The sequence below is a fragment of the Trichomonas vaginalis genome, chromosome III (assembly GCF_026262505.1).
Source record: "Trichomonas vaginalis G3 chromosome III, whole genome shotgun sequence".
In the NCBI taxonomy this organism is placed as follows: Eukaryota; Parabasalia; order Trichomonadida; family Trichomonadidae; genus Trichomonas; species Trichomonas vaginalis.
The window spans coordinates 8,637,781-8,650,990 of NC_067205.1; the positions used below are offsets into that span (position 1 = coordinate 8,637,781).

Here is a 13,210-nt window from a genome sequence, read left to right on the forward strand (position 1 = left end):
TTAAAAAAAATCTAATCTAATTTTTTCAAAAATATTTTTTTTATTTCCTACTAAAGATGTATCGGAAGTTGTCTAAGTTAGAACACTCGGAAATAAAACAACTTCTTACAGAAGCTAATATAGATGTTGCAAAGCATTACGCAACAAACAAAAAAGCACTCGCTGACTTCATTAAAGACTATAATGGTGCAATAAGTTACGATAAAATTCATGAGTTCATAAAGCCGCAACGCGGCGAGGACGAAGTCCATGCAATAGCATTTCCTTTAAATGACGTTGCTATTGACTTATATCATAGACGTTCAGTACCTCATGAAGTAAGAAGAGAGATGTTTGACATAACAAATGCGAACGTTGGTCATACTCGTAAAGCTCTTTCGCATGATGTTCGTCAAGAGATGTTTGACATAACAAATGCGAACGTTGGTCATACTCGTAAAGCTCTTTCGCATGATGTTCGTCAAGAGATGTTTGACATAACAAATGCAAACGTTGGTCATACTCGTAAAGCTCTTTCGCATGATGTTCGTCAAGAGATGTTTGACATAACAAATGCGAACGTTGGTGAAACAAGAAGAAGAGACGACACACTGAAACAACAGAGAAGAGAGATGTTTAAGAGCGCTATAGAACAAGTTCGCAAAGCTAACGATGTCATTCGTTCCATTGACGACAAACCAAAAGAAGGTGAGAGATGGTTAAAGAAAGATGAAGAGAATAGGAAGAGAAATGTGAAGTCAGGCAATAGACTCATTGACTTTAACATCGAAGCTTTAGATGAACCAAACAGAGACTACTTACACAAACATTTCGGTAAGGTTTTCATGAGACTCTTAAGAGAAAATTAAAATAAACTCACAACAGAGATGGATGGTATGTTATAAACTTGGTGGAAAGTATGAATGTTCTACGTTAAACCTCAATAATATTGGAACATTACTACATCAGCTCTTGAAGGAGAACTTTATATCAGAGATAAAGCAAATGCTGCAGGTATTGTTGAAATGCACTATGACTTCTTCTTGACAAACATAAAGAATCTTACCGAAATAAAGATGTATGATTTAACAGAATATGAAGGCTTAACGATGTCAGATGTTAAGAAAGGAAAGCCACAGAAGCGACCATATAGAGATGAAAGCACACTGACAGAAAGACAGAAAAGATTATTGAACAGACTTAAACAAACAGGAGATAAACAAGATATAGATGACTTCTGGAATGAAATCCTTGGTGAAAAGAAGTTTTATAAGAAGAGAAGCGGTCAGTTCTGGAAGTATCTTTGCACATTACCTATAAATCTTGAACGCTACCAAATCTTCAATGAACTGAACAAAAGAACTGCAACACTTATGACAGAAGACAATTGTTTCGTTTATGCTTGCATTCAGGCTGGAGTAGATGAAGAAACTATTGACCACATGAGAGAAGTCATTCGTGTTAGAGACTTTCCTCAAAGCAAAGTACAAGAAATTTCTGACGCAACAGGTATAGCATTTAATGTTACCATTGGTTACTTCAATGACTCAAGACATAATGAAATAAAGAGATACATACCAAAAGAATGTGAAACTGTTAGAACTATTGACTTACTTCTTGTTGAAGACCACTACATGCTAAACGAAAGATTACCAATGACAACATATTTCATTCGCAACTATATAGAAATTCTCAAAGCTTGTGGTGGAATGAACATTGAGAAACAAATGAAGATTTATACAAAGAGAGAAGATAAATATGTAGTTCGTTATGATAGAACAACACCGTTATGGAATGTTATGAAAATATTGTGGGAGTGCAAATATTTCGAACCTATTTCTTATGGAGAACTTTTCACATATACTACTGACTTATATAAACAGAACCTTGCACCATTTAAAGATTTGACATATGCTCCAAAGTATTGTGTACAACTGAAGAAGAAAGCAGAGTCAAAAGAAGTAAATAAAAATAAGTGCAAGTTCATTCCTGAGCACGTTTTCTTTGCTGACTTTGAGTGTAGTACCGATGGCTTTCATAAAGCTTTTAACATATGTTACGACAATGAAGATGGTTCAGTGAGTGAAAGCATTTGGGGTCAGAACTGTGCAACAGAATTTTTGGAGCGACTTCCTGACAAGAGTTTAATATATTTCCATAACCTCAGTTATGATATAAACTTCATCTTAAGACACATGACAGAAGTGAAAGGAACTCCCATCATTAAAGGTTCACGAACAATGCAAATAACTGGCTTATATAAAGGAAGGGCAATTATTATAAAAGACTCTTACAGTGTTATAAATAAGAAGCTTAAACTATTTCCTGCTATGTTTAACTTACAAACAGGACCGAAAGAAGTATTTCCATATAACTACTACAGCAGTGTTTTGTTAGCAAATGACAACAGAACTGGTGTCATTTCTGAAGCATGTAAGTTTATCCGGGATGCAGATACATTCATGAAAAACATAGATTCCATCAAAGGTTGCAGAATAGATGAGAACCACTTCGACTTAGAAAAGTATAGCACATTTTATTGCAAACAAGATGTAAGAATTTTAAGAGAAGGTTTTGTTAAGTTCCGCAATGACATATTGAAAGAATTTGATTTAAACATTTATGACTACGTTAGTATTTGTTCTATTGCTAACAAATTGTTTGAGAACAGAGTGTACTTCCCGAATGGAAATTTATATGACCTCTCAAATAAACCAAGAGAATTTATTTCGAGATGCATTCAAGGTGGAAGATGTATGTTGTCAGATAACATTAAACAAAAGAGCGAAAAGAAACTCATTGCTGATTTCGACGCTGTTTCATTATATCCATCCGCTATAGCAAGACTTTATACTTTAGAAGGTATTCCAAAGGTTATGAAGAAAGAAATGTTAAGCACAGAGTATCTCATGAGACATTTATTTGATGACGACCAAAAGGAACCCATTGGTGAAAAGTTTATGTCTGGCTTCTTTGTTCTCATTAAGATAACAGAGATTGGAATACATAGACACTTTCCTTTAATAGTTTGTGACCCTGAACTAAATCCAGAACTTAATGTTCCCAGAAGTTCAAACACTTGCTGTTTAATGTATGTTGACCATATAACATTACAAGACCTCATAAAATATCAAGGTGTCAAATGTGAAGTGTTGCAAGGATACTATTACGATGGAAACAGAGATATTAGAATAAGAGATGAAGTAAAGAAGTTGTTTGAGTTAAGGTTAAAGTATAAGAAAGAAGGAAATCCTTTGCAAGAAAATATAAAGCTCATTCTGAACAGTATTTATGGCAAAACTATTCTATCTCCTATTGAGTCAAAAATAACCATAGTAAATGACAAAGATGCTATAAGATATGCCATCAGAAACTACAACCATATAGTGAAGTTCGAAGGTTTGGATGGTTCAGATAAAACTATTTTCAAGCTAACGAAAAGTATTTGCAGACACTTTAACTTCTGTCCACTTGGTGTTAACATTCTGTCTATGTCGAAGAGAATAATGTGTGAAGTATTCTGTACTGCTGAGGACTTAGGAATGGACATCTTTTTATAGCGATACCGACAGTATGCATCTCTACAATGAAGATATCCCTCGTTTAGCTGAAGAGTTTGAGAAACGTTATGGAAGAGTTCTCATTGGTAAAAACCTTGGTCAATTTCATAGCGACTTTGCAGAAATCACACCTGGAAAACAAAGTTTAGCATACAAGTCAATATTTTGTGGAAAGAAGACTTACATAGACTTACTCACGAATGATTTAAATGAAGTTGCATTTCACTGCAGAATGAAAGGCGTGAAGCAAGATGTTATTGCTTTAACCGCTAATGAAATGTTTCCTGACTCTGTTCAGTGTTTCTATGATGAAGATAAAGGTTTAATGGTTCCGCAAGGAAAATTTGACAAAGACTCTGAGTTCAGTTTATGAAGTTTACAAAGCACTTTATGACGGTCAAGAGATTGGATTTGACTTATGTAAGTCTGCTACACCTGCATTTGACGAGAAGTTTAACTTTTCTATTCAGACTAAAACAAGCTTTATTCGTAAGTTGAAGTTCTGAGGTCATTTATTTTTGTCAGCAATGAGGTCATTCGTGATAAAAATAAGCCGCTAGCGGCAAGGGCGAAGCCCATGAGGTCATTTACAATACTGCGATGGTAGAGTTTAAGAGTTGTGCTTCAATGTAGAGACAGTCCTTATGGTCTGGAGGTAGCAAAACAGGTGCTTTATGGTCATGAGTGGAGAACATGTCTATCCAAAACTCACGATTGAAGCCAGTAAGCTTGTAATACTTAGGATTTGGCAGTGGTGAAGTTCTTGTATGACCAATGAACTCATTTTCAACTCCCTTACTTAAGTTTGAATATAATATAGCTTGCTTTCTATCCCAAATGCCAGGTGTTACAATCTTTGAAAATTCATTTTTCCTCGGAAGCATTGCATAATAATTGAAAACATTTTTTGAAGTCATCATTTGGTTCAGAGATTTGAAATCTTATACGTAATGGATTTTTTTTCTTTTTAGCGACTTCATTGAATGGTGAGAATACAATGAATTGACAGTCATGAGTTCCATCTTCATTTTCATTAAATTCATAATGAAAGTCTATAAGTTGTGGCCGACTACCTTCTTCCTTCAGTTGTGCAAGAAACTCACGTAAAGGCTGTAAAGTTTGTACTTCAATGTTGAACTTTTTCTCGAACATCTCATTAAATGAAATCATACATTGCAACAATGTTGTATCGTCTTTAAAGTATTTGTATATGTGAATGTTTTGGGCGCTTAAAGACTGTTCGTCATTTTCTATCTCGACTTGAAGTATAAAGTCAACCTTTCTGAAAGCACGTGTTATATACATAGATGTTATGCCAATGTACTTCTCTTCATTTATGTTCACAATCCAGTCTGTTGGAAACTTAAACGTTACTCTCTGTTCCCCTTTATTTTGACGTCAGGGTTTTCACTACTGAACGCAACAGATAAAGGTATTTGTCTATACATTTAATTCGGATAAAAATAAACCATTTACTCTTTCTTTGCTTCAGCTTCTTTAGCTTTTGCTTCAGCTTCTTCTCTAGCTTTCTTCGCCAGCAAACGTGGGTTCTTTTGTCTTCCAGCAGCTAATGCAGCAAGTTGTTTTTCACTAAGTTTTCTCTTTGGTCTCTCTGGCTTTTGTTCTTGTTTTTGTTCCTTCAGTTCGGATAAAATTTGCTCACGAATTTCTTTCTTCAATGCTTCAACATCTATGACCCCTTGGGTCTTGTCCGTAGGGCTTGTCTGAGTCATTTGACTGCAGATAAAAAACAAAATTAAAACTTTAACCGGTGTAAAATGAGCTTGTCAAAATCAGAGCGAGAGTCTATTATATTAAATGACGCAAGAGGAATACAACATCCTTTCTATTACGTAAGTCAGAGTAAAGATGGTAAAATATACGTAAGAAAAAGAAAGGTTCCATTAGCGAATGCAGAAAGCGACAACATTAAGGTGTATGGCAAGGGTGAAGTCCACGTTAAGCCTTCTATTCAAACTGAAAAGTCAATAGAACCAGAAGAAAAGAAGCCAGATGTACTTTCAATAACGAACCAAGAGCTTATTGCAAAGTTCGTGAATTTCATTGAAAAACAAACCGAGTCAAAGAATCCTGACCCGCCAGTGAAAGAAGTTGAGACAAAAGAGAATGTACAGTTCATTGAAAATGTCAAGAAACAACTTCCACCACGAATGCCAAGAAGAAGAGTGAGAATAATGAAGTAAATAGATATTTTTATCCGAAGTAAATACATGCAGAACGAACAGTTAAACGAATTTACTCCAGCAGAGCATATTCATCAGATTCGCTCATATTTCGATATCATAGACAATGCAGTTCAAATTGGTGACACTAATAGAAAATATTCTGACGCAAAGATTCCATCACAACCTGGAACTGCTAAAGATAACACATGGGTAACATTCAATCTCTCACCTCCTGGTGAAAATATGTTGGACCTTTACAATACATTCATTACGTATAAAATGGAAGGTCAATTTATTGTAGATAAAGAAATTGGTTCAGGTTCCAATAAAACAAACCCACCAGGATTTTGGATTGGTTTCGATGACGCTTTCTATGCAGTTGCTGGATATCAAATCCTTGCAAATGGTCGTATCGTATATTCTCAAGACAACGCAAGAGAAGAAGCATATATAACTTCAAACTCACAAACTACCGAACAAATAAAGAAAGTAGATGTTTTCTCAAAGACTCGACATGAAGATGTATGGAGTCATTCGGGAACATGCAGAACAGGACAAATTGTTAGCGGTCCAATTACAGCAGGAAAATCATTTGATTTTAAGCTTCGTTTAAGAATTCCTGTTAGAAGATTCCTTCCATTAGAAGCTATTCGATTTATTCCTGCATTTGCTGGTAACATTCAGCTTAAAGTAAAGTTCAGTAGCGACGCCTTACAATGCACATCTATATCTGTAAATGATATCATTGCTTTCAATCCAACTCTTAAAGTTGCATTTGCTTCAGATTCAAATCCACCGACAAATAAATTTGTTCCATGGAATGAACCATTCACTATGATAACGAAGGCAGTAGAAGCTAGTGGAACAGTTACTATTACAACTGTAACCCAGCAACTATTTCGAACAAAGATGGATTTTAATGAATGTTTCATTCATCCAAAGTCATTCTCTTTAGACCCTAACATTTATACAGAACTTGTAGAACATTATACAAACGAGGCTTTATGTTTTCCTGTTAAAGTTATGGATTGGATTCCTATGGATGGTTCATTCTCAAAGAATACAGATAGTTCAAGTGCAACATTTACAGCAGCTTATACGCCTATTAATGTTAAAAGTATTTGGGCACTATTTAGAAAGAAAGACAACTATTATGTTAATTTTGAGAACCCTAAGTTTAAATATCTTCAGCTTTCCATGGGAGCTTATGGAAATATGCCTGCAGAACCTGAAAAATCATATGGACCTGTATTTTATGAAATGGTTGCGAACGCTTGCAATACAAACAATGATATGATAGGATTTAATGAAGATGTTATGAGGTCATTGGTGGATGATGGTAGTGTGGAACATAAATGGGATAGCTATGACAACACACATTTCTTATGTGGTTTTCCAACTGAAGTGGACTTTTGCTTCCAGCAAGGTCAAACATCTACTGCTCCAATAACATACAAATTGTCTGTTAAAGGACCTATTGAACTAGCAACTGAAAATGTACCAAAGCCACTTATTGGATTTATGAGGGATTGTTGCTTTGCCATTCAGGTGCGTGCTAATGGAATCCCAATAATAAGACTTGACGACTATAACTTAGCAACTGACGACAGTGAGGAATAAAGGATGAACGTTTATTTTTAAAGCTTATAAATGAGTTCTTCATCAAGCTCTCGTGAACCTTCACCATCTATGAAACAAACTTTACCAAACGATTATGGAGCACCTATTGAATATTTCTTACGAGCTGCACAATGGCAAAGAGCAGTCTCACCAAGGTTAGGTGTTCCACCAGCTCCTGTCAAAAATAGCATTTGGTCAAGTCCTTATATAAGATATGGTCTCCCACTAGGTTTGCTAGCTACAGCAGGAGCAGTTATGATGTTGAAAAGAAATAAAGCAAATGTTGTAAATAATACTGAAGTAGCTGAAGTTAAACAAACTCCAACGCCTTCAATGACTCCTGAACCTATGGAAGTACAAACTCCTGTTCAAAAGTCAACTCCTAAACCGACTCCAACATTTAAACCAGAACCTACTCCTCAAATAAATCGTAAAACTCCTGCGTTTCCTTACTGAAAAAATAACGTTATTTTTATTTAATATTATAATTTTTATTTGATTGAAATGACGACTAAAGTCACTGAAGCAATGAAACAAAAGTTTTTGGTAGAATACATTAAATCAGGAACTATTCCAGAAGGTTTTTACATTCATACTATGAAGGATGGTAGAGTTCAGTTTAGAAAGATAAAGCAACCATTAGATAAAGAAGGAATTTTGAGAAAGATTAAACTCCATGAGGACAACATTGCTGAACTTAAGAAGAAGTTAGAAGAGTTGGAGAAAGGAAGAGAGTTATAAAACAATGAATTCAACAGGGTGAAAAAAGAGGTGAAAAAACAGGTGAGATCTCACCGCTTCACCTAAATTTATTTTTGCGCTATGTTTTCATACGTGTGGGAGTGGTGATATCATTTATTTTTAAGTTTATTTTTTATTTTATTTTTATTTTATTTGGATGTAAATGACGAAAACTATTGAGATAACAAACTACAACGGTCATGAGTTCAAGAATTTGTTCTTCGTTCCTCGTGAAAATACATTCTATCAGATACGAGGGAGAAAGGGTAAAGTTAGTTTGAGCGTTTATGACAACAAACATAATGGAAAGTTTATACAAGCATACGATACAAACGGTAAGCGTGTTTCATTAGCTTTGTCAAAACTTACAGGTATAAACTATGACAGTGATTTTGACCTATATGAAGAAGAAAGTGAGTCAGAAGATTATGAGCTGTTATGTGAAGCACAGCAATGGGAGGAGTTGCAATACTTTTGTAAGTGAGAACGCTTATTTTTTACATTAATGAAGTCGTTTGTGAAAACGTTAGTGAAGTGAAGTGGTTGGCGGCTTTGTAAATATTTAATGTTAAGTTAGTGTTGTCGTTTGTGTTGTAAAATATATGTTAACGGTTTTGTAAAGTGTCAAATTCACATATCAGGGGTAAGGAGGCGCGCAGTGTCTCCGTACCCATGATAGTTATACTAACTACAAGAGAGTAATCTTATGCATAAACAAATTCAAACACTTGTACGGCTTCATGTAGGACAAACATTATTTTTCAACACTAACGCCAACACGTAGGACAAACATTCATGACTAACATTACTGTATAACATAAATGTTTCGTCATGGTTTCATCGTCAATGGTTTCGTCATGATTTCTTCATCGTCAATGTTTTTGTCAAGGTTGGATCGTGAATGGTTTCGTCAAACATGAACGTCAATGGTTTCGTCAAACATGAACGTCAATGGTTTCGTCATGGTTTCATCGTCAATGAATTTGTCAAACATGAACGTCAATGGTTTCGTCAAACATGAACGTCAATGGTTTCGTCATGGTTTCATCGTCAATGTTTTTGTCAAACATGAACGTCAATGGTTTCGTCATGGTTTCATCGTCAATGGTTTTGTCATGATTTCATCGTCAATGTTTTTGTCAAACATGAACGTCAATGGTTTCGTCAAACATGAACGTCAATGGTTTCGTCATGGTTTCATCGTCAATGTTTTTGTCAAACATGAACGTCAATGGTTTCGTCAAACATGAACGTCAATGGTTTCGTTATGGTTTCATCGTAAATGTTTTGTCAAACATGAACGTATATGCTTTGTCAAGGTTGGATCGTGAATGGTTTCGTCATGGTTTCATCGTCAATGAATTTTCATGATTTCATCGTAAATGTTTTGTCATGATTTCTTCATCGTAAATGTTTTGTTATGATTTCTTCGTATATGTTTTGTCATGACCTCATCGTATGTTCTTTGTCAAACTTAAACGTAAATGTTTTGTTATGATTTCATCGTAAATGTTTTGTCATGATTTCTTCATCGTAAATGTTTTGTTATGATTTCTTCGTATATGTTTTGTCATGACCTCATCGTATATGTTTTGTCAAAACTTCATCGTAATGAGTGTAAATGACCCAAAAATATATTTTAGGTGAAGTGGTTAGATCTCACCTCTTTTCTCACCTCTTTTCTCACCTCATGAATTTTCATGATTTCTTCATCGTAATGAGCGTAAATGATTTGTCAAACATGAACGGAAATGTTTTGTCATGATTTCTTCATCGTAATGAGTGTAAATGATTTGTCATGATTTCATCGTAAATGATTTGTCATGATTTCTTCATCGTACATGTTTCGTCAAACATGAACGTAAATGTTTTGTCAAACATGAACGTAAATGTTTTGTCAAAACTTCATCGTACATGTTTTGTCATGATTTCTTCATCGTAATGAGTGTAAATGACCCAAAAATAATGTTTAGGGTAGAAGGGTAGATCTAACCTCTTTTCTCACCTCTTTTCTCACCTCTTTTCTCACCTCATGAATTTTCATGATTTCATCGTACATGTTTTGTCAAACATGAACGTAAATGTTTTGTCATGATTTCTTCATCGTAATGAGTGTAAATGTTTTGTCAAACATGAGCGTAAATGTTTTGTCATGATTTCTTCATCGTACATGTTTCGTCAAACATGAACGTAAATGTTTTGTCATGATTTCTTCATCGTAATAAGTGTAAATGTTTTGTCAAACATGAACGTAAATGTTTTGTCAAAACTTCATCGTACATGTTTTGTCATGATTTCTTCATCGTAATGAACGTATATGCTTTGTCAAACATGAACGTACATGTTTTGTCATGACCTCATCATCGTAATGAGCGTATATGTTTTGTCATGATTTCTTCATCGTAATGAACGTAAATGTTTTGTCAAACATGAACGTACATGTTTTGTCATGATTTCTTCATCGTAATGAGCGTATATGTTTTGTCATGATTTCTTCATCGTAATGAACGTATATGCTTTGTCAAACATGAGCGTAAATGACCCAAAAATAATGTTTAGGGTAGAAGGGTAGATCTAACCTCTTTTCTCACCTCTTTTCTACCCTCATGAATTTTCATACGGAATCTCTTCGTACATGTTTTGTCAAAACTTCTTCGTAAATGTTTTGTCATCTATGTACATAATATCCTCTCAAACCGTTTGGCAATTTTTCACGATTTTCATAGAGTTTTGGCGACTAAGGTTTCTTACGTACTCGCTGTTCTTCACGATTTTCAGAAAAAAGTATGTCTCGCTGTGCTTCGCTCAAAACTTCTTCGTATGTTCTTTGTCAAACATGAACGTATATGTTTTGTCGAAACTTCATCGTACATGATTTGTCATGATTTCATCGTAAATGATTTGTCGAAACTTCTTCATCGTAATGAGCGTAAATCAGACAAAAATATATTTTAGGTGAAGAGGTTAGATCTCACCTCTTTTCTCACCTCTTTTCTCACCTCATGAATTTTCATGATTTCTTCATCGTATGTTCTTTGTCAAACATGAACGTACATGTTTTGTCAAACATGAACGTATATGTTTTGTCAAGACCTCATCATCGTAATGAGTGTAAATGATTTGTCATGATTTCATCGTACATGTTTTGTCAAAACTTCATCGTAAATGTTTTGTCAAACATGAGCGTAAATGATCCAAAAATAATGTTTAGGGTAGATGGTTAGATCTAACCTCATTTCTACCCTCATTTCTACCCTCATGAATTTTCATACGGAATCTCTTCGTAAATGATTTGTCAAAACTTCTTCATCGTATATGCTTTGTCAAACATGAACGTAAATGTTTTGTCATGATTTCTTCATCGTAATGAGCGTAAATGTTTTGTCATGATTTCTTCATCGTACATGTTTTGTCGAAACTTCATCGTATATGTTTTGTCAAGACTTCTTCATCGTAAATGTTTTTGTCAAACATGAACGTACATGTTTTGTCATGATTTCTTCATCGTAATGAGCGTAAATGACCCAAAAATATATTTTAGGTGAAGAGGTGAGATCTCACCTCTTTTCTCACCTCATTGAATTTTCATGATTTCTTCATCGTATATGTTTTGTCAAACATGAACGTACATGTTTTGTCATGACCTCATCATCGTAATGAGTGTAAATGTTTTGTCATGATTTCATCGTACATGTTTTGTCGAAACTTCTTCGTAAATGTTTTGTCATGATTTCATCGTAAATGTTTTTGTCAAACATGAACGTCAATGGTTTCGTTATGGTTTCATCGTATATGTTTTGTCAAACATGAACGTACATGTTTCGTCAAACTTAAACGTAAATGTTTTTGTCAAACATGAACGTCAATGGTTTCGTTATGGTTTCTTCATCGTAATGAGCGTAAATGATCCAAAAATATATTTTAGGTGAAGAGGTGAGATCTCACCTCTTTTCTCACCTCATTGAATTTTCATGATTTCTTCATCGTAATGAGCGTATATGCTTTGTCATGATTTCATCGTAAATGATTTGCCAAACATGAACGTAAATGATTTGTCAAAACTTCATCGTATATGCTTTGTCAAGACTTCTTCATCGTAATGAACGTATATGCTTTGTCAAACATGAACGTAAATGATTTGTCGAAACTTCATCGTATATGTTTTGTCATGACTTCTTCGTATATGTTTTGTCAAGACTTCTTCATCGTAATGAACGTATATGCTTTGTCAAACATGAGCGTAAATGATTTGTCGAAACTTCATCGTATATGCTTTGTCAAAACTTCATCGTACATGTTTTGTCGAAACTTCATCGTAATGAACGTATATGTTTTGTCATGATTTCTTCGTTTATGTTTTGTCATGATTTCATCGTAATGAGCGTATATGCTTTGTCATGATTTCATCGTATATGTTTTGTCATGATTTCTTCGTATATGCTTTGTCATGACTTCTTCATCGTAATGAACGTATATGTTTTGTCATGACTTCTTCATCGTAATGAACGTATATGCTTTGTCAAACATGAGCGTAAATGATTTGTCGAAACTTCATCGTATATGCTTTGTCAAACATGAACGTAAATGATTTGTCGAAACTTCTTCATCGTAATGAGTGTACATGTTTTGTCGAAACTTCATCGTATATGTTTTGTCATGATTTCATCGTAATGAACGTACATGTTTTGTCATGACTTCTTCGTATATGTTTTGTCATGATTTCTTCGTATATGTTTTGTCATGATTTCTTCATCGTATATGCTTTGTCAAACATGAGCGTAAATGATTTGTCGAAACTTCATCGTATATGCTTTGTCAAACATGAACGTAAATGATTTGTCAAAACTTCATCGTATATGCTTTGTCATGACTTCTTCATCGGAATGAGCGTAAATGTTTTGTCAAGACTTCTTCATCGTAATGAGCGTAAATCAGACAAAAATAATGTTTAGGTGAAGAGGTGAGATCTCACCTCTTTTCTCACCTCTTTTCTCACCTCATTGAATTTTCATGATTTCTTCATCGTAATGAGCGTATATGCTTTGTCATGATTTCATCGTATATGTTTTGTCATAATTTCATCGTTTATGTTTTGTCAAACATGAACGTAAATGATTTGTCAAA

The 13,210-nt window shown here is 34.5% G+C and overlaps 4 protein-coding genes and 3 pseudogenes across 7 annotated transcripts, besides 2 other annotated features; 5 read left to right on the plus strand and 2 right to left on the minus strand.

The window, feature by feature from the left end:
* Positions 1 to 8,776: part of a mobile genetic element that runs on past the window's edge.
* On the plus strand, positions 57 to 702 carry TVAGG3_0666140 (organellar and viral DNA polymerase type B; the record flags this gene model as incomplete). The annotated part of the gene is made up of 1 exon (XM_051242178.1): positions 57 to 702. A coding segment is annotated over one exon (646 nt), but the record flags the coding sequence as incomplete, so codon positions are not given.
* Positions 825 to 2,034, plus strand: TVAGG3_0666150 (annotated as a pseudogene). Its single transcript has one exon. A coding segment is annotated over exon 1 (1,210 nt).
* TVAGG3_0666160 lies at positions 3,772 to 4,045 on the plus strand (annotated as a pseudogene). The gene has a single exon. A coding segment is annotated over exon 1 (274 nt).
* Positions 4,127 to 4,691, minus strand: TVAGG3_0666170 (annotated as a pseudogene). The gene has a single exon. A coding segment is annotated over exon 1 (565 nt).
* TVAGG3_0666180 (uncharacterized protein) lies at positions 5,012 to 5,272 on the minus strand (the record flags this gene model as incomplete). The annotated part of the gene is made up of 1 exon (XM_051242179.1): positions 5,012 to 5,272. The coding sequence occupies one exon, from the start codon at positions 5,270 to 5,272 to the stop codon at positions 5,012 to 5,014; it is 261 nt and encodes an 86-aa protein (XP_051088766.1).
* On the plus strand, positions 5,318 to 5,743 carry TVAGG3_0666190 (uncharacterized protein; the record flags this gene model as incomplete). Its single annotated transcript, XM_051242180.1, has 1 exon — positions 5,318 to 5,743. The coding sequence occupies one exon, from the start codon at positions 5,318 to 5,320 to the stop codon at positions 5,741 to 5,743; it is 426 nt and encodes a 141-aa protein (XP_051088767.1).
* On the plus strand, positions 6,749 to 7,345 carry TVAGG3_0666200 (uncharacterized protein; the record flags this gene model as incomplete). Its single annotated transcript, XM_051242181.1, has 1 exon — positions 6,749 to 7,345. One exon carries the CDS (start codon positions 6,749 to 6,751, stop codon positions 7,343 to 7,345), a length of 597 nt encoding a protein of 198 aa, XP_051088768.1.
* A 128-nt stretch (positions 8,777 to 8,904) lies between the features above and the next one.
* Positions 8,905 to 13,210: part of a mobile genetic element that runs on past the window's edge.